Raw genomic sequence first — 20,686 nt, forward strand, 5'->3', positions numbered from 1 at the left:
CCCCATGTGCGAAGTCGTGTGAAAGTCAGGAGCCAGCTCGCCCTGGTGAGAGGAGAACTGAAGGTGGTTCATCAGCGCAGGCTTTAATGACAAGAGGCAGTAACAGCCCCAGGTGTATTTCACAGCTCACGGAGTTCTAAGACACCCCTTGGGGTGTGGTAGTGGCTCATTTACATGGGAAAGGCTCCTCGACGTCTTATGCAAAACTTTGAAATGCAACTGATTTCTACAGTTCCATTTCTCTACCTTATATTGAAGGGGTTTTAATTCTTCCCCTTTTATTGGTACACCATATTAAGCACAAAAGGAGGAGCTTTGTTGCTGAAGAGTTCAGCTGCTCTGCCTGTTTATTTGCTGTTAAAGTTCCCATCTTGTTTGTGATGTACAGCTGGCGGGTATGGCATAGATGTGGTGTCATGAGCGGAACGTTATAGCTTCAGGTGGGCATAAGATGCAAGAACAGATGGACTCGTATTCTTCTTTTAAGCAAATGTTCCTGTAGTGATAAAGTGAAGGAGAAAATTATGAAAGAGAGAGGTATATTTTCTGTGTTTAAAAAACATTACTTTGCACCTTCCGCTTTCCAATAAATGAAGTTTTACAAAAATGTACAAGGAGCAGAAATGGTTTAATTAAAACATATTGCAGAAAATGTCTTCTGAAGGTAACGGAGGGTACAGGACATCAGTCCTTGAGGAAGAAGCCCCCAAATTGCTGGAATTTCAGTGAGGCAGGGGCAGGAGGGTGGCTTTTGTGGGGGGCAAGTGTGTGTTCATTTGACTGCAGTCAAGAGGCCAGGTTTATTTTTTCTTGATTGTGGGTTTGAAGGAGTCCTGATCAGCCAGCTACCCTTTCCGACAGGTGAAAGAGCTGGGGTGCTGCAGGCAGCTCTGACAGGTGCTGACACAATATGTCTTGCCTTTTCTGCCTCAAAGTTATCTAGGGCTTGTAAGAAAATAAAAGGAAATAATAAAGTTTGGCTGAGGTTCATGTACAGAGGTCTCTTGTGTTATATTAGACTATTTCGCTGATTGTGTTCTTGTGAACTTGTTTTTGAAAGGCTTGACCTGTGTCACTGCATGTGTTTTTTGGTTACAAGGCTTCCAAGAGAAAAGGCATGAGCCAGACTGACTCTGCCGAAGTAGGAAAGTTTCTCAACCAATTCTTCAAAGTGGGAGATGGGATAAAATCCCACACTCTTGTCAGGGATGCTCTTGAGAGCTTGCAGAGTAGGCGAACCAGGCGTCTTGATTTGTGACGTAAGCAGAAAGAATGGTCAATCTTACTGTCTATCGATTACCAGCCAAAGGGAAAGGAAAGAAAAACATACCTAGTTTGTAATTGTTTTTTTCAGGTCTGAATCCTCTGAAGTGACATAAAGAATACTTTTATATATGTATATATATCTGTCTATCATTCACATGAACTGAATTATGTGTTTGCACTACTTTATACACTGTAAAGCAATGAATACAGTGTTAGTGGGAATTGCCTTTGTTCCCTACCCTTGTCTTCCAGAGAAAAAGTGAGTGAGAAGTGTCTCACCCCAGGCCTGTGCTGGATCTGTGACAGAGCCTGGACTAGGCTGTTGATTCCTGCAGATGTCCGTTCTGCCCTGCCTGGCTCTTGGAACACGATGGTGGTGAAGAGAAAACAGATGTCATTAGGTCACTCTGGGTCCCCATCCCCTGTGTTGCGTGTGGCTCTGCCACCGGCTGCTGGAGTCTCGTACCACCTCTGGGGATGCATTATCTATTCTCCCACCACTCATCATCAGCAAGGCGCTTTCACAGCTAGTCTGGTAGAGTTTCCATCAAGTTTTGGATGCTCTTGATGTTGCAAGAGCTCTTTTTAAACTCTGCTTTTTTTGTATTTTTTATTATCCCCTTGCAATCTGCGTGCACTGTGATGTCTTCAAAACATTTGCATTGAAGAAGCAGCCTGTTGCTATGGTCGGAATTAACTTTTGATGAACTCGTGCTCACTTTTATCTGTTCACCTGTTGTTTCTCCTTGTAAAGCTTTTTCGACCATGAACAAGTGTTTTGTTGTGGGTGCACAAGATTTATCAGTGAGTTGCTTCTGGGCTTGTGGCTTGTAGACATTGCTGAGTTAGGAGGAGAGATGGGGCGAAGGCAGAACAGCTTATGTTCAGTTACTGTGTGACTGCTTGGGCCCTTGGCTGGGGACAGTGACAGCGATGCAATTCACAAAGGAGCAATTAAAACTTGGATTGTCAGGAGCCTTGGGGCTGTAGGCATCACACCACTATGTCCTTCTCAGATGTTACAGTTGCTGTTTTGTGTCTCAGCAGGGTGCATCAGTCATGGCACGAAGGGCCTTGAAACTTGCCTCAGTGGCAGCAGCTGCTTCTGGCATCTATCTATATGGAAACAAGTTCCTGGATCCCAATGATTTCGGAGTTGTCCGTGTGGGCCGAGCCATTGCCACAGTAAGTTTCACTCTAGTGATGTGCAGGAAGATTCCTAGGTGATTAAGGCAATTGGAATTCACGAGAACTTTGAGTTGCCTGCATTCCCTCTCTGCATTTCCAGTTGGCAGCTGGCTCCAGGAGTCAGGAGGTCATCAAGAAGCTCTTCAAGTTGTTGACAGAGTGGGGAGAAAAGAGTTGAAAGCATGTAGGGACTAGCGCTGTCATTTGTGTGTTTTGGAAAGAAACAGAGATGCTGCAGAGAACTATCTCTGCTTCCCTGGACAGGATGGGACCTCCAGAGCAAGGTCTCACTTTGGACCTGCATCTTCATCAGCCACCTTCCAAGGTCAGTCACCCATCTCCGGTATCCTGCTGCCTTTAACAGTGACCTAGTTCAAATGACCTTGTCTGCATATGCTGGTTTTTACATTGGAACATTTTTAGGATTGTGGGTGTCCAACCAGTAATGCTATGGTAGCTGTTGCCCTGTGATCCTTAGTGAGGTAGATTTGGGGAGAGGAGGGCAGGTGTTTTTTGCATCATTCTCAAAGCAAGGGTAAAGTAAGGATGAGAGATGATGTACTGCTGAGATTAGACTGGGTTCCGGATCTGTAAAATAAACACTCTATCTGCCTGGCATCACTACTATTTCACCCTTGTATTGATCACTGCTGCAGAAAGCCTGAGGATGGAGACTGCCAGCCCAACAGGTTGCTGCCTTCTCCTTGAGAAGGGGTCATTCACTGGTGAATCCATGAGCAGCCAGGAACAAGGAGAACAGAGACTCTGGAGGGGGCATCAGTCTCCCTGTACCTCACTTGCATTACACATCTGTCACTTCAGGCCGCGGTCTCCATCATTTACAGACCCCTAGTGGTAAGCAGCTGTCTGTCTGCATATTCTATGACTTTTAAGCACTTCATTAATGAGTTTTACAGGGAGTCAGCTCCTGAGGGCAGATGCAAAAAGAAACAAGCTCTGTGGGTTGGCTCAGGTGCCGTGCCGTTAATATGTGCAGGTTGCACTGTGGGCCCTTGTGAAAAATGTGTGTTTATTTTGAAAGTGTGAGGGCAGAAATACAAACTAATCTTTCCTTCGCACCTAATAAGTGCTAAGCTTTGTGCTCTGTCCTTGACAATAATACTGCGCTGCCTGGTGGCAGGGAGCAGCTCTCTGCCTTTTTACTGCACAGGAAGCGGAAACATGGAGAAAGAGCACAGCTTATTGTGGCTGGAGAGGAATCCGCTATTCAGGCTGTTCAGGCTCTCCAGTCTGCCCTTGAATTCTGACAGCTTGACCAGTGTTTCTTGAAGCCACTGTTTTTTGTGGTTATCTTTTGTTTAAGACAAAAATAAGTGAGAAGTGTGCAGCGATGAAGCTGTACGGTTGGTCTGTGTTTTGAGGTCTGTGTTTTCTTTGCTTTAGTTGCTGGTGAATTTAAATACATGCTTGACTTTCACATCTTCTGCCTTCAGGGAAATCACAAGTTATGGGCTATAAAGCACTTCACTGGCCTTGCTCCTAAGTGCATTAGAGAGTTCTGCACCCACAGCTGCAAGCAGTGACCCCAAAAACAAGCTACCAATGCTCAGTCTTCTGTAGACGATGGCAGCCACATGCTTATATCTACATGTCTGTATACTTTTAAAAAAGAATTCTCTGTCTCTTTTTGAATTGTGTTCCCTCTAATATATAGGACTGTGGAGGGTTACGTTGCTTCTGAGAGATTCTTTAGTCCTGCTGCTCCAGTGACCTCCAGCTTGCTGCTTGGGGTCTGCTCCTTGTTGAAAAGTTGGAGGTCAGCTCTCATCTGAGTGCTGGCAGCCTGAATTGCTGTCATTGCTTAGCCACAGACTGGATAAAGCCAACGGAGCAATTAGACATGTTCATTTCTAAGAAGCTCAGCTTCTCATGCTTGCACTTTTTGTAAGTGAAAGCTGAGACTCTGTAGCAAGTGACTTTGGATATTAGTGGTGTCTACGTGAACCTTAAGCTTCTGGCCTTCTTATCTGGATGTTTGGTTCAGTCATTGTACTACAGCTAGGAAAAAGCAGGCTGTGATTAAGAAGCTGTAGTTCTTTAGGAGCAAAGTTCAGTGGTAGCAAACACAAAAATTTAAAACAAGTTATGATATGGCAAACAAAGCAAACCAAAAGGTTGCAGAAAAGAACACATGGAAGTCAAGAAACCTGACCTAGAGCTACTGGACTTCTGGACAGATTTCATCTGAGTTTGATTAGAAAGATTTGAGTCTGCTTGTATCTTAAACATACTGGTTCAGTAGTCCTTTTCAGATTTTCCTAAGAAGCTTGATGAAGTGAACTTGCAGAATATTTCTTGTTAAGCCTCAGTTTAGAGAACTGGCTCTTTCTTATGTGTAGATAAAGAGCTGTGGGGAGGGAACACTGTGCCATGACTTGGTTAGATCTGAGGATAGTTTTAGGAGTGGTGGAAGAGCGAGCGTTAAGGTGTCGAGAATTCATAGAAAATGTAAGTCCAAGTCTTTGGGACATTTAACACTGGGCTGGACGCAAGCTCAGTTAAAGAAGTCATCTGGCGTTTGTAAGGGAAGGACTGGTTGATGTGGTAGGTCTTTATGTCTCTGAAATTCTGTCTCACACTGTAACAGGAGCTAGGCTTGGATGAGAATGAAGTCACTAGTGTGGATAGCATCGCATTTCAGACAGTTTCTGTGTTCTGGTGAAATTAGAAACCTGGCAGAGCAGTTGTGCATTTGCCGTATTTCTTTGAGGGTATCCCAGTTGGTTTGGGTATGTGGAGGGAACATTCTGTGTAGTAGCTGCAATACATCTCAGACGCTAGCAGGGACTTGGCAATGTCAGAGTTGCCTATCAGGATCATCATAATACTAATTTAGTGTTTAAGATTATGATGTAATTAGCAACCGCTTAATTAATTCCCTCTTCCTCTGTAATATGGGCCAATCTGTTAGCTGCGTCTTTTCAAGTTGGAGGTGATAATTACCCTCGTGGACCAGAGATAAAATATGAACCAACTCAAGCCTTTACGCAAGGCTGATTTGAACCTCCCTCTGCTTCAAAGTTGTTCTTTGAGGTTGTGAAGATGCTTTGAAAATTTTTTTTCTGAATGAGTTTCCATGTAGCTGTGCAGCTCCTAGTTCACCAGGGGCAAGAGAGCCTGATGAGCCAGAAAAAAAATTTGCTGTGTTCAATTTTCAATTTGGAAAACAGGAAATGTGAGAAACCTAACCTCCCCAAGGAAGGAGCGTGTCTGTTTGTAACCGATTCACAGCTTGGTCCCTCCTGGAGACATCTCTGAGCTTTTGGCTGTTTCTCTATTGTCAGTTCCAGCAACTTTGTTTCAAAACGGATTTGATCCCCTCGCCTCTAATATGTATACTGTGCCTTATGCTAGTTTCCTAGGCATGTTTGTGGTAAAAGGTGGGGCTAGTATCCTGTCCTAGAATGGGATGCTATCCTTTCAGTAGGGAGATTTTAGGAAATCTGGGTTTAGATCTGAGTTATGCAAATGGTTCTTTATGGCAAGGGTCCTGAGGTTCAAATGGCCGGTTAGTGGACAGGCTCTCATCTAGATGTATATTCCCTTCTCTACCTCGAAATAAACTTAATAAACATGACTTGTATGTTGTTCTATTTGCTGACATTCTGACTGTAGAAAGAGAGGAACTTTACCCATAGGGTAAAACTAGATCCATTTTCAGAGATCATTAAAACATTTAGGAATCTAATTCCATTGCTGATGGCTTTGTCTACCTAACAAGCTTTAGCTGGATCCTCACATTGTTTTGTAACTGGGTATCTGACCCTTTGTCCCTCTAGTCCTTTGTGCTGTTGAATATTCTCAAAAGTACTGCTGCTTGTGCTAATCAGTGAGCTTGCCTTCAGTCACTCTGCTCCCTGCTGAGCCATCTACCCAAACTGAGCTCAGTGTGCACCACTGGGATTAGGTGGGGTGGAGGTGTGAAGGTGAGAGGAGGGATAACTGCTAGAGCACAAACAGGGTCTGCATGGCCTCTGTTACTAGCAGCAGATCTTATTGTGGAAGCACCAGGTCGCTGATGGAGAATGGGAGCCCACTGTGCAAGGTGCTGTACAGAGATTATGAAAATGCTTTGAGCTTCTCAAATAGAAGATAGTATAGGAGTGCCAAGTGTTGCTTATTTTTAATAGCTATGTGTCAGTGAGGTCCTTGCACTGCCTTCTATAAATGTTTTAATTTCTTATGAGTTTGTTACCATAAACTTCACTGTGGGGCCTAAGCTCTTGAGCCTAGGCTATACATTCTCTTAACAGAAGTTTAGTTTTGGTAACTGTGGAGCTTGCTCAAGTTTTCTGGTTTCATTCGCAGACGGCAGTTATCACCTATGACTACCTCACATCTCTCCGGAGCGTCCCATATGGATCAGAGGAGTATGACTTCCTCAGATCACAGGTAGGTGATAGCGCTGGACTACGTTCCTTGGAAATTCTGCAAGGCACAGGTGGGTGGCCAAAGCCATTGCTGTAAAACAAACCGTCCATCTGTCAGCTTAATAATTCCATATGTGTTTTACCAAATTGTTAATAACAAACTGTGCTGCATCTTAGAGAAGATTCTTGCGGGACCTGCAGTGCCCAGTGAAGAAGGTCACTTGTCAAGAGTAGTCATGTGCGACCGGTATTCACTTAGGTCCGTCAGAGATGGAAGTGCTTGATGTATGGGCTAAAATCCTTTTGGGTTCTGTCACCAGTTCTTTGCTGTCCAGACTGGTTGTGTGGAAGTCAGCTGCAGAGAGGGGCCTGGCAGTGGTTTCTTATCCTGTTTATTGATTGGTAATGGCTGTAACATGAAGGCTGAGGGATTTGAGTAAAAGGAGTGTGTTGGAGGTCAAATAATAGGGATGAATCAGGCTTGCAGATCTCTCAGTAAATAAGAATTGGGCGAAGAAGTGTACATTTCATTGCAAAACACATAGTTGCCTTTTGATATCAGTAATTAACATGACTAGAAAAAGCATTTCTAGTGAAAAGGAAGATAAGCAGCCCTATTGCGCCTCTCAGGCTCGTGCTGCACCTTCCATTTCAGCCTAAAGCCCTACAGTACCCTGAGCTGTGAGTGACACTAAGTTTTATCTGAGTGTACATGGTGTAATAGCAGGGTCTCTCTGCTATTCCTGCTCAAGGCCTCGTTGGAGTGAGATATATGGCTTGTGCTGAATTAGGCCAGTGTGCATAGTATGTTTGAGGTAAGGTCTTTAACCTCTTTTTTCTTCTTAGTGCATGTAGGATTTAGGCTACAGCTGTGGTTATAGTGTATGGGACTCTCAAACTGGAGGGACTCTAAAGCTGGAAACAGCAATGGGCCAGGTGGAAATTGGTGGCATTGGACTCCAGCATGCTTTAGTATTCCTCTGGCAGAAAATCCACATCATCAGTGTACACTTCAGAGTTTTTTGCAAAGTGGCTTCCTTGAGCTTGTTCTTGTCCTCTCCTGTCTAAAGATGCTAAGCTCTTCTACTGTAGCTCCCCATCCCGGGTGAGTGGCTCTGCTTGCCTGGCATATACTGGAGATGGATGTGTTGGAGTCTGGAGCTTCACTTTCCATCTGCCCATTTCTCTGCCACGTGCCTGTGAAACCTGGTTTGCAGAAGGGCTGCTTGTAGTGTTCTTGAGTGACACCCAAGTTATAGAGTTACTAGTGCTGTGGCCAGCTTGTCGTTTGGCAGCAGTTCGCAGCAGACCTTGCAAATTCCCGACCTTTTGTCGTGTCTCTCCATGGCTTCATTAACCTCTGTCGTGCAGGTTTTGATAGTTTGTCAATTCATACCTCAGGCAGCTAGAAAAGGTCTCATTTGCTGGCGCGGCACAAAGCTGTGCTCCCCCTGCTTGGCAGCTAAGACTGGCCGTGTCAGCCTCTGTGTGTGGCAGAGCCCGGGGTGAGGACAGTGTGTCAGCATGGCACAAGAGCACTCTGTGGCATGGCCAGCACTAGCTTTTGGCTGCATGAAGGGGAATGAGCTGTGACACAGGAGGAAGGAGACGCAGGCATAGTATGATTTTGTAAAACTTGCTGGCCTCTGGAAGCCTGTCCTGCTGTCAGCAGGTGTTATGGAGGGCCAGCACTGAGCCTTACAGTGACAGCACTTGTGGGTTCCTCAGCAACATGGAATCACAGAGTCACAGAACAGTTCTTGTTGGAAGAGACCTTCAAGATTGTAGATTCCAACCTTTGTCCTAGCCCCTATCAACACCACTAAGCCATGAGCTTGTGCTATTAATGCATCAGTTTGGCATGGGAGACTTTTTCAGGCCTGGAGAATTTGTGTGCCAAACCCTTTGACTCACTGCAGCTCTGAGTGGATGGCAACCAAGCCTTTACCATTTTGCAGCTCTTGTAACACACTGTGGGAGTTTGTTTTGTTGGTCTTGAACTAGCTCAGAATGACTTGTACAAATTTGCCCCATTGGCGTTGGTACTAAAGATTAGTCACTGCGTGAGGCCAAGAGATGCGAATGCCACTCCCAAGTGTTGTGTGTGACGGATACTTACCCAGATCTCTGTCCTGGATAGTTCTCTGGTGCTTTCAGCCATTCATTGTACTCTTCTTTGCTTCCAGTGAGGGCAGCCTAACTTCCTCTTTATATGCTGAGAGTCTGGAATTTTCTTTTAAGCGTGTGTATGAACTGGCTATTGATTTTGAGCTTTGCTTTTGGAGCTGTGCCTAGCAGAGAGATTCTGTGCAGCAAAGATTTGGTGACTGTGGGTAGTGCCAGCCGGTCTGGGTGCAGCTGCTGTGCCTCTGTCTCCAGTCAAGTGGTGGAGCCACATGTGTGTCTGGCACAGGCTTTCAGCTGGGAGTGGAAAAACACTACTTCTGCGCATCTCCTCCTGGTGGGTACTACTCCAGTGCATACATTGGTTAACTCACTCTCCAAAGATTCCCAGTTAGCCGTTAAACTGGAGCCCCTGAGTTTACTGCAGCCTCAGATGAGAGGGGAAACCTTAGTGGTAGCACCAGTTCCTGAGCCTGTTGGGGCCAAACAGGGACATAGTCATTAGGAAACAATTAAATGCAAAGCAGATTAAGAAGCAAATGGATTCCCCAGGGGCTTTTAGGCAGATTCCTGCTTAGTTCCAAGGAATTCTCTTTAATCTTACACTATTTTTCTGTCCCTTGTGGACCACTTTTGATGCTAATGCTTTCAGCCCCTCAATTCTCAGCACCTTTTTATGGCCAGCAGATTGGGGGTGTTTTACTACTTTGTATGAGGCAGGAAGCAGTATCTGGGAATTCGCTGTCTGTCCCCAGGGGTGATTTGCCTCTGGTTATCCCATCAGCCAGGAGACAGGAGAATCCACCTTCCTCGTGGCACTCACAGCCCTTCCACAGCGACAACCAAGAGAAAAAAAGAGAAGTCTTATCTTTTTCATTCATGCTTCTGCCAGTAGCAGGGATAAACCTCATAAAGTGGTCCAGCTGTATGTCCAGCCCAGTGGTTGCTTCACCTCATCACTGATGGCTGGGCCACTTCAGTAACTTCATCTTTCTGTTGAGGTAAGGGTCCATTCCTGGGGTGTTTGCCCTTTCCCTGTGTCTGATGATAATGCCAGTGTACTAATGTCAAGGCTGTGGGTAGCCCAAAGACATCGGGTGTCTGTATGTCTTGTGTCTGGAGCATTAGGGGAGATAGGAGCTTTCTTCGTGGCTGTTTCATTAAATTATTCTGGCCATCTTTGCCAGGCATTTCTTCCTGTTTCTGCCCCTACTTGCACTGGGTCAGAGAAGGAAGGGCAGCCTGCTCAGCACCATTTCCTTACCTATTGCTTTCTCAAGCCGTTTTATTCTGCAGAGGGCTGCATTTCTCTGATATTCTTCTGCCTCCTTGAGTGTCTCCTCAGTCTCAAGTCAGCCTACTCTGTGACATTTCCAGTGTTCCTCTCATTGTAGCACCTGGAAGTCTTGGTTGACACTTTTTTGACATGGCTGGCATCAGTTTCTTCTGATCCTGCTGTCAGTCAGGAGGTATTTCACAATGTACAGTTTGTGTAAGGGCTGGCATCAATGGGATTCCGAGTTGTCCGTGCAGTAAGAGGATTGCAATGGGTCAGTCATCTTACCGATTTCGGCACAAGTGGCCACAGCTAAAAATCTTGAGTGGGGCATTATTTTTGTCATTTTCCTCTGTAAGACAAAAGGTTACTGCCGTGAATATGGATACAGATATTTTTTTAACGGAGAGGAGATGGCGAGGAGAGAAAGGGTCTGTGGTCAGGGTGTCTTGGGAGACAGTGGGAATGCATTCTTGAATCAATTTTGTTGGCTACAGAATTGCTTGGTCAGGGAAAAGCCATTTGGGGAGGTTAATTAACTTTCCTCCCTTTGAGAGCAGAATGAGGATGTTCTCCTCATTCAAACTCCTGGTTATTGGGCTGTCAGTGTCTGGGCAAATATCTGGGAGGCAAAACCTTGTGCCATCGTTATACGGAATATGATTTCTTGCTCCATGGAGGCTGTTCCTGGCGCTTGTTGTGTTTGCTTCTCACGATGAGGTGGGTGTTTTGAAAATGAGCTGTGTCTCACAGTGAAGTTGCCAGACTGAAGAATCCTGGAAAGAAAGTGAGTGGGTGTATATGTGTGTGTGTTTTTCAGAAATAATGTACATTTTGTGAATAGTTCAGACCAATGAAATAGCCTGTTTCCTTGGACTTCCCTTGGGATTCAGTAGCACTATGTGCCTTAAATAATAGGAAGTGATGTTCTAATATATTTTTTCATGATGGAGGTGGACTGCATCTGCCGAGAGAAATCCCCAGGAGCTCTCCATGGCATTCCTTCGAAAAGGCAGCTGTGGATGGGGACTGTGGGCTGTTCTACACCACAGCCAGTGCATGCCGTGGTGTCTCATATTGTGCTTCAACCTGTGGTAAACGGGTGAGAAGCAGCAAATGAACTTCCCTATGAGATGTGGAATAGCCATTAGGTGGCAGTGACTTTCTGTCACCAAGCTAAATGGGAACCAGTAACAGAGAGGTGAAGAGCTTCACAGCCCATCCATGATCTCCAAGCTTGTTGAGTTTGGTTGCCCTGTTATATGCTCCCCAGGATATCTCTTCATCTAAAAGGCATGGTTGACACTAATGCAATCTAAAAACGCTACTAGCAGGGCCAGCTGGTGACTTGATGACTCTGCATTTGAGCACTGCTGTCTAGCAAACTTCCTGCCAACACATAAAGCATGAAAGCTTTGCACTGAAAACACATAATAAGCCATAAAATAAATCTTATAATTATAAAACACTTCCTTTTCCTCCTTCTGCTTTCTAGAGTGGTGTCAGCTGAACATTAGGGCCACAACATCTCTAGGTTTTAATTTTGTAGCATTAGGAAGGTCCAGGTTTTTTTTGGGAAGTGTGCCTATGAAACAAGATGTTCTTCAGTCCTCTGCAGTGATTTATTCAGAGAAATGGGCCATCTCACTGTGACATTTTTGGAGGAGGACGAAGGAGAGAAGTGGATGGAAAGAGGCAGTGCTTCGTTTACTGCACTGTTTTTCCTGGCTGTACATCCTTGGCCCTGAAGTGCTTCCCTCCAGGAGCATGAGATGTCAGACACAGCACTTGCCTAAGTGGTCTTGCGTCTTCTTGCACCTCCCCAGCAGGAGTGAGACTGTGACTTGGGAGCGTTTAGCCTTCTCTCCTCCAGGTGGGGCTATCCCTTTTCGAGTGAATCCCTGAAGACCTCATTGCTTTTCTTCTTTAGAGCTGGTGAAGAGGTACATAATAGCCAGAGGAATATCTGAAGAACATCTCGACATGTACAGTGAGGAAACCATTAGGAAGCCCTTGAAGGATACACCTTGAAACCTGCACAATAACTAGCAGTATAAAACGAGCAAATGGAAAGTGAAGAAATAACCTTGTTTTATTTAGTGTTTGGACTACATCTTGAGTTCCAGTGTGAAATGAACACTCAACAGTACAAAGTCAAGAGATATGGCAAGAGATGGCATCTTCTCTGAAGAGCTCATGGTTGAGATATTTTTCTTTGCCTAGATTTTCACCCTAGGTGTGAGCAGTGCAAATTGATATGAACATAGGATTTCTCAGGAGACTGAAGGTCTGTTTAAAGAGGGAAGGAAACCAAAAGTGGAAATTGCTTAGTAAATAATTGCCATTTTAAATAACTTAAGGCTGGTCCCACTGCCTTCAGATCAGGACCTAATTAGGGCTGTTCTCTTAACGGTAGCCTTTGGTTGTTGGAGGCCAACTTGTAAAATCAGTATAGCTGACAGGTAGCCAGCGCTTTACCAGTTTTAAGAATAGGAAGACAGCTGCCTTGAGAATTAAAATAACACTGGCTGAGACTTAGGAAAAATAGGTACATGAAAGATCCGTTTGGGGATAGAGACACATTGATACTTGCAATGGCAAACTGGACTTCTCAGATGTTTTGTTTGTCCTTTGAGTCCTTAACAAGACCTGTATTGTGGATTCTCTTCCTCTTTCTAGGGTTACTGTAGTCGTCTTGCAGTGAAACACCAGCTTGAAGGACCTCAAATTAGGTCTACGGAGGTGTGAAAATGAGAGTGACAAGACTAACGTGGTGTGCAGAGGATATGCCACATATCAGGCCAAGCTGGAATTTCAGAACAGGAGTGAATACTGTAGACTTGCTCTACTAAACCAGTGACCTTATCACATTCTCTCCAAAGGGTATCTGCTAACAGAATGTGCTGGAGGGTAGCACACAATTATTGTACTTGTCAAGCCAGTGTCTTCATTTAGTCTGTTAAGTCGATGTTGAGGGAATTGCTGTGGTGGGTGTTGTCTTGCAAACACATCTGTGGACTTCTTGGCAGTGTTGAAGGCACCTCAGTGAGTCCCAGGCAAACCTTTCACCTATGTGGGGATGTGCATACTTGAGGGAGAGGTGTCTCTGAAAGGCACTCTGCTGTCTTCCTCTGTCTGGTGCCCCAGGACCAGGCAGGACTCTGCCAGGCTGGGAAGGCCCTGGGGACTAGGAGAAAAGGAAGATGTGTTTCTCGTGCGTTGGAGCAGGTGCTGCTTTAGTCTAGGATAAAAAAAAAAATGTGAAGTTCGGTGACAGTTTTGAAAGCTACACCTTAGTCTATTTACTAGGGTGTTAAGGTGCCCTGCCTAGAAATCCCCTGATGTGAGCACATGTCTGCATTTTTGTACATCTGGACAGGCACATCTGTCTGCCTGCAGACATGTGCCTGTGTGAGCAGGTGTGAGTGCTTCTGTTGAAGTAGCCAATTTCAAGACAGAGTCAAAGGTAGCTTTGGAGGAGTGAATCCAAGATGGTGATCACATTCACTGCTAGCTTAGTTAAGACTCCTGTGGTCCCACAGAACTGGTGTGGGGTTTTTTTTTTTGGTTTTCTCGACTATTTTTTGACTTGAGAGTCCTGTCTTAGTGGCTGCAAATTCCGCTGATGGTGCACCATTCAAAACAGCTTGCTGCTCCTTCCCCTGCAGCAGCATCGTCTTGGCAAGTCTGACACCAGTAACAACTTGTTTTTGTCAGTGTGCTGAGCTGATGTGACTTGGAAGGGGCCCACAGAGAGCAGATAAACATAGTGACAAGGGTCATCTTTATGCAGCTTCCACTCTGTGCCTAGCTCCATTTTAACAATGAATCTACATGGGAGCCTGCACATGCACACACAGGCCCAGTGCTTTATGAAATTCCTCTTGCCAAGTCTGGAATCATTTATTGCTTTGCCAGTTTTGCTGAATTTAAAGGTAAATTCACGGAAAAGGTCACTAGCAGAATTGCTTTTTAAAAAAATCCAGCTCCTAAAATGTCTATACTGCCCCTGCAGTCTCTATTTGAAAATGTGCTCGTTTTGGATTGCCTGTGAACTCTGACTGTGCAGCCTGTTTGTTATTGTAGGGTTGCTCTGAACACAAGTTGGTTTTTGCAGAATTGCTGGAGGGCAGCTGGCTTTGCACTCCCATTTGTTTATCATGGGACTGTTGCGTAAAGAGAAGTAGGGCAGTTACAGTTTTCTGCCTCGGGCCCTTTCCTTTGTGTTCACAGTCAGGCAGCACAACTGGGCATTTGCAGAGCCCAGCAGGAACTGTTTCTTACCCGCAGTGCCCTCGTACCAGCTGTTCTGTGTCTCCTCTCTCTCCAAGACAGTTTCCCAGCTTCCATTTCTTGCACTAAGCTGGGGTTTGCAGTGGTGAACTGAACTGGGAGCTGTTCACTGCCAGATATGGAGTGGTGATCCTTGTCTGGGGAACTTTGTTGAGATGAAATGGTGGCTCCTGAGCAACGGGGAGGGAGAAACAGCAAGTTAGCTGGACCCGTGCTTTCCTTGCTGAGCTGGTGCTTGTACTGGGCTGTGTGCTTGAAGACATGAGGTGTCTGCAGCGTGGCACATGGGAAGGGCTCCCGAGAGCTGTACCAGCTCCTGCCTCCCTGACTGGCAGGGTTAGGTCCCCTGCAACTTTCCTCGACCTCCACTGGTCCTGAAGGCCATAGGCTAAGGACTGAGTCTGTACCAGGAGTAAGGGTGATGTTTGATTCTTTTAAACCTGTATTTTGAGTTTAGGGTAGCAAGCTCTTGGTAACACAGTTGAAGACTGAGCAAAATGCAGGGAGAAAGAGCTTCACGCATGCACCGCTCCGGGTATATCCTCAGCTGAACGCATGCAGCTTCCCACACAGCCCGACACAGCTGTCCGCTGTGTTCACTTGCGCTGCCATCCTGTACCAGGTCTGAATCACCTTCCTGCTCTCCTCATTGTCCTGCAGCCTGCCCCAGCTCTGCCCTTACCTCTCAGGTTTCCGCTTCCCAGTTCCTTTCTGGTGTAGGATTCCCAGGTCTGGCAGAGCTTGGTCCTTACCTGGAGAGACAAGCTCCACACTGTGCACGTCTGAGCTTCATTCCTGGAAATCTCCTTCCAGAAACAGTCAGATGTCAGGTTCTATAACATGCTGAAGTCCAATCAGCTCACAGCCTGAGGAACTCCTCCTTTTACAAACAGCCTAGAAATGCATTATATTTCATATTAGTATTGAAATGCTAGTGCAGGCATGTGACTTTTATTTGAAGGATAGCAAATTTAAATAAAGCAACAACAAAGAAGTCAAGGTCCACCCTTTTGCAAAATCTTTGGAATGGTGAGACATATGCGTAGCTACTGAAGGAAGATTCCTCTAGATAGTGTTCGCTGCTTATAATTGTTGGACATATGTGTAGTAAATTAAAGAAGCAGCAATGTATAGATAAGACCGTTTCCCCACACAGCTCCCATCCCAGTGGCAGGTGCCCCTCCTTCCACTGGGATTGCTCAAGAAATCTCATCTCAAGAGGGGAAATGAATTCTCAATTGCAACATGCCTAGTAATTAACTGCACTGTAATTCTGATGCGCAGCGCTGTCACCCACCATCGGGTGGGAGTGGAAAAGGCACTGCACTTTGTTGATGATTGAACATTTGTTTTCCTCATCATTTTGACACCAGAGGTAATTGCCATTCCTGAAACATTCTCTTGCCACCATTACAAAGCAACTGTTAGGGACAAATTAATTATGAAGAATCTCATTATGACAGATTAATAGGCCAACAGAGAAGATTTCTTTTTCTTCTTTCAGGCAACTAAATAGTAAAATCTAACAGCTCCCATATTACCATTAGGAACACTTACTTCTCTGTAAGCCAACACATATCTTGTTGGAGATAGGGTATTTGAAAAACTAGGCCTAGAGTATAGAGTAGGTTTCCAAGCTTGCTTTTATTGAGCTTTCCGTTTCCCAGTACCTTGTGCCAAAACGAGCTTGAGTCTGGGCATGGCCATATGGAGGGGAGGTCTTCAGGGTTGGTATTGGACCAGTGTGTTCTGCCTGGGTCATGGCTGATCAGCATCAGGAGGGCTTGGAAATGAGGAATGCTGGACTTGTGGATTTGATGGATTTTAGAACAAGACATAAAGTCATTACCTGGACTGCTTTATTGCTGCTAAGGGTTCCCTGTGTCAAAGAGGTCAGATCTGATGTACTGGCTGAGTTTCAAGTGCCCAGTAACGTTCTGTTTGCCTGTGTACCCCTGGAAGTTGCAAGCTCTCTGCCCCAAATTGTTCTTGTGGGGTGCTCTTTGGGGACTGCTGTGATGTGGCTCATGGACGGCTGCCTTCCTGTAGTGAAGGTGCCTGAGGCATCCTGCCTCCTCCCTGTGACTGAAGCCCAGGGGAGGAGGAGTTTGAAATACTTGGATTTCTCATGGCTGTGTTTAGAAGCTAATTCAATTTTTGTGTAGTCAGGACAGCAATTTGTGTAGACTTGGTAACTGTGCTTTCAAAGAGGCAGTTAGATGTGTTCCTCATAGCTGACTGGCTACTATGGGATGTTTGTGAATCCCAGGGAGTAATGAGCACACGATTGAAAAGGAGGCTATTTTAGGCTTCAGAATAGGCCTATAGTGTAGATTTAAAGAAGCTCCTAGAGGAGGCCTGTTCCTGTTCTCAGCTTTGCCTTCTTTGATGTCAGGTAGTAGTGATTCAGCAAAGGATCTCTCCAGTTGGGACCGGAGTCCCCTCTCACCACTTCCAGCCATGTGCTTGCACATGCAGTGCTCTGTCTTTGCCCAGGAAAGGAGCAAATCTTCAGTGGTAATCAACATACAGGCCCACTTTGTATTGTGATCTCCTTAACGAGAGAACAGTGAAGCGCCCTTCTTTTCCAGAGACTGAATCAGGACCACGTTTATTCCATTTTCTGTCTTCTGCCTACCTGCAGACAGTCAGCTTCTGGTTTCAGTGTGACTTCATCCTTCTTCATGGAATCTCTGTATGTATGTGAGGAGTATGTAAATGCTTAATTATTTGATGCTAGATGTCACAAATAGAATTACTTTTGAATTACTAGTGTCTAATTTAATTGTTTGGTAGCATGTCCATCTTGTGTAGTTCTAGTTCTGTATGGTCCTTTCTGGCATGCAAATTTTGTCTTTGGGACTACCCACTATGACTGTATTTTGCCAGCAAGGTCTGATGCTTTGAAGGATCATCGTCAATATTATTCTTCCGTTAGGTTTTACACTGATTGTCTTTGTGGTAGGCCTTTTGTCTTGAGCTTACTATTTACTTTCTAGATGAGGTTTACAAATTAGCTCTCTGTGACTAGCCTGTTGATGGAGATTGCTTCTTGCCAGTTACCTTGACTGCAGTGTCAGTTTGGTTTTTTTTTGTCCAGTGTTAGCCTCTTAAACCCGACTCTCCACCTTTTGGCAAAGGAACCTTGACTTTTTTTTCTGTGAGACTGGAAGCCTGGGGGATAAGGATGATTGTTCAGAATTCTATTTTGTAATATCCTAGGCTGAACTACTCTTAAATATTGACCAGTCACTTTGATCCTGGATGGAATAGGTAACCTGGAGATGGAGGCTTTCTACTCTTTTTCTTCTTGACTGTGTGCCCGGATTCTGGTAACATTTCCTGTTGCACTCAATTCCTTTTAAGTAAAACAATGGATGGCTGTCAGTGAGTCTGCAGGTGGAGGGACACTCCCTTTTCTTAAAATTAGAATGAGACAAGACATCCAGCAGCTTCACTATTTTACTCTAGGTTCTTATAACATGTTTGGCATTTACAAATGCAGCAACCCTGCCTCATAAATGCTCATTCATCTCTTAGATGAGGGGAAAAACTCAACAACTGGCAATGGAAAGGGCAAAATGTTGAATATGTAATTGTATGAAAAGATGATCTCAGTTTTATTCTTGTCACAACCTTGGTGAGCCACAGCCAAGTGCAGGGGAGACATGTACAATATTGTTCGTTGTGATACCAGCTGCAATAAAAGCAATTGCCTCTGGTACTGCTGGGGGTAATTCCTTCAGTTTATTGTAGGAACAAAAGTAATCTACTCTGGATAATGAATAACCAACATGTGGCCTCACCTGGGCTCTCCTCTTGTTCATCTCAGTTTGGTGCCGTGTCAAATATTCATATGGTTTACTTTACTGAACTGCTGTCTCATGCTGTTCTCAAGTGGAACTCTCAAAGCCAATAAAGGTTCTCTCTGTTGCTTGTGTTCCTAGCAGCCATAAGGACTCAGCAGACTAAATGCTACCTTCGCTGGCACCCACATAAGCCTGTTTTTTCCAAATTACACTTCCATTGACACCTCCACAGACCTATTGTTTTCAGTGAGAAAACACAGGAGAGGTTGCAAGGAAGGGTCTGACCTTCTAGCTGCAGTTTAACAAATCTATTGATTGTGTATGTGTCAGAAGAGACACCAGCTGAATCTCCCATACTGGTGACATTGCTGGGATGCTAATAGACATGGACTGCCTTTCTGGGTGTGAGGCTGTGTGGTGTTAACTGGATGAAAAACCTGGAGTAATTTTTTTATATATATATATGTATTTCACTGAAGTCAGGAACTTTGTGTGATACCCAGAAAAGAACAGGCCCACTTAGTAACAAGGGGACATTTCTTGGTTTTTTATATTTTCTTTTCAACATAAGCACTTTTAAAAGTAGAACTGCACTTTGCTACTGATGGCGACTTACTTTCACCACAGCCATTCTCTGTCTGTTGGATGTGGTGCTATGACAGTAACTGCAGTTTTTTGTAATTGACAGCGTAATCCCATGGTTGTTATCTTTACTGACTTCCTCGTCAATCCAATTTAATCACTTTTAGGTATTTCATGTCTTACTGGCTCGTCTTCAGGCTTCCTATTCCTTTGGGAAGATGTCTGTACTTTAAAGGTCAAAGCTTCTCAGATTAAAGAACGGGGAAGGAATTTCCCTCTGTCACTTTGGTAAGGGGCTGTACTGAGATCTCCAGAGAGACTGCAGTGGAAACCCTTCTTCCTGGGTTCTGTGACCACGCTGAATGCTTGTGCCCATCTGTGTGGCTGTAAGAGAGGGAGCCCGCTTGCTCTGCTCCCCTGGCTGTTGGAGCGACCTGCCAGGATAGAAGTTGCATATGTACAAGCGGAAGAAGCTGCTGTTGCACGGTTTAGTCGCCTGACGTTGACTGAGATAGGTCCTGACTGGGGGTCAGCTGTGACATGCAGCTGGTAGGGTGGGATTCGACTGTTGGGAAGAGAAAAATGTCAGCCCAGATTCTTTGGCGTTGACAAAGTGGATGTGACGATTTCTCCCCTCCAGCTGCAACGGCTGCCTCTGCACTTCCTTCTTCCCTGTGCACCCACACTAGGAGAGCAGACTGTGTGAAACTGCTCTGTCTTCACCCTCAGTGGCTGAACTAGATACAGCTTAGCTGAGCTTTCTCCATCTTTGCTTTGGTGCTTGGGTTATCCATCCTGATGAACCTCACCTTTTGGTTTGTTTTCCAGTGCATCTTAGGCCTGTGGTGCTTCTTGTGGAGACCGTGGGTTTTCCAGCTCCTTTTTATTGCAGGATGGGTGTAGGCACTAAGGGAAGAGGCTGTCACATGCCTATCCTCATCCCTGCTGCTAGGATCCTCCACTTCGCTTTGAAGGCCAGGAATATTCAGCATTGAACAGATTCCCTTGATACACATTTCATCTCATCTTCCACCTCTTTGATAACCCTAGTAATACCCTGTATGTTTCCCTTCCCATTTACAGTGTCTGACCTCTTGAGTAGTGGGAAACTGTTACCAGGTCAGCCTTCTTGGCACCGTCTCATTTTATTATTGAGGAGAAGTCATAGAATCATAGAACATTTTCAGCTGGAAGAGACCTTCAAGATCATCACCTTTGTCCTAGCCCCATCACCACCACTAAACCTTGTCCCTCAGGACAACATCTGCCCGTCTCTTAAACACCTCCAGGGATGGCAACTCGACAACCTCCCTGGGCAGCCCGTTCCCATGCCTGCCAACCCTCTCAGTAAAGAAATTCTTCCTAATATCCAACCTGAACCTCCCCTTTTGCAACTTAAGGCCATTTCCCCTTGTCCTGTCACTCACCACTAGGGAGAACAGACCAACCTCTGCCTTGCTACAGCCTCCTTTCAGAGAGTTGTAAAGAGCAATAAAGTCTCACCTCAATCTCCTCTTCTCCAGGCTAAAAAGCCTCAGATCCCTCATGCATGAAACTCTTTCTTTTATTCCATACTGGTTCATTTATCTTCCAGTAGCTCCTGATGTACTCTTCGTTGTTTGTGTTGCTCTCTCTACTCTGTCTCGATTTTCAGACCTTTTTTTTTAAGTGGAGAGACCAACTCTACACCCCTCTCCTCAATGGGAAGCATCCCTATGCATGGCAATAACTGTATGATTTCCAGTGGGAGCTAATTC

General features: G+C 45.1%; 1 protein-coding gene across 2 annotated transcripts in view; it reads left to right on the forward strand.

Moving 5' to 3' along the window:
* Positions 1-2,325: 2,325 nt before the first annotated feature.
* The window catches only part of ADCK1 (aarF domain containing kinase 1), a 76,132-nt gene continuing 57,771 nt past the window's right edge, over positions 2,326-20,686 (forward strand). For both annotated transcript variants that reach the window (XM_009869557.1, XM_009869564.1), the window contains exons 1-2: positions 2,326-2,451; positions 6,784-6,867. In XM_009869557.1, coding sequence (XP_009867859.1) covers positions 2,326-2,451; positions 6,784-6,867 — 210 coding nt within the window. The remainder of the gene's footprint in view (positions 2,452-6,783; positions 6,868-20,686) is intronic.

Source organism: Apaloderma vittatum, unplaced genomic scaffold (genome assembly GCF_000703405.1).
Source record: "Apaloderma vittatum isolate BGI_N311 unplaced genomic scaffold, ASM70340v1 scaffold8000, whole genome shotgun sequence".
In the NCBI taxonomy this organism is placed as follows: Eukaryota; Metazoa; Chordata; class Aves; order Trogoniformes; family Trogonidae; genus Apaloderma; species Apaloderma vittatum.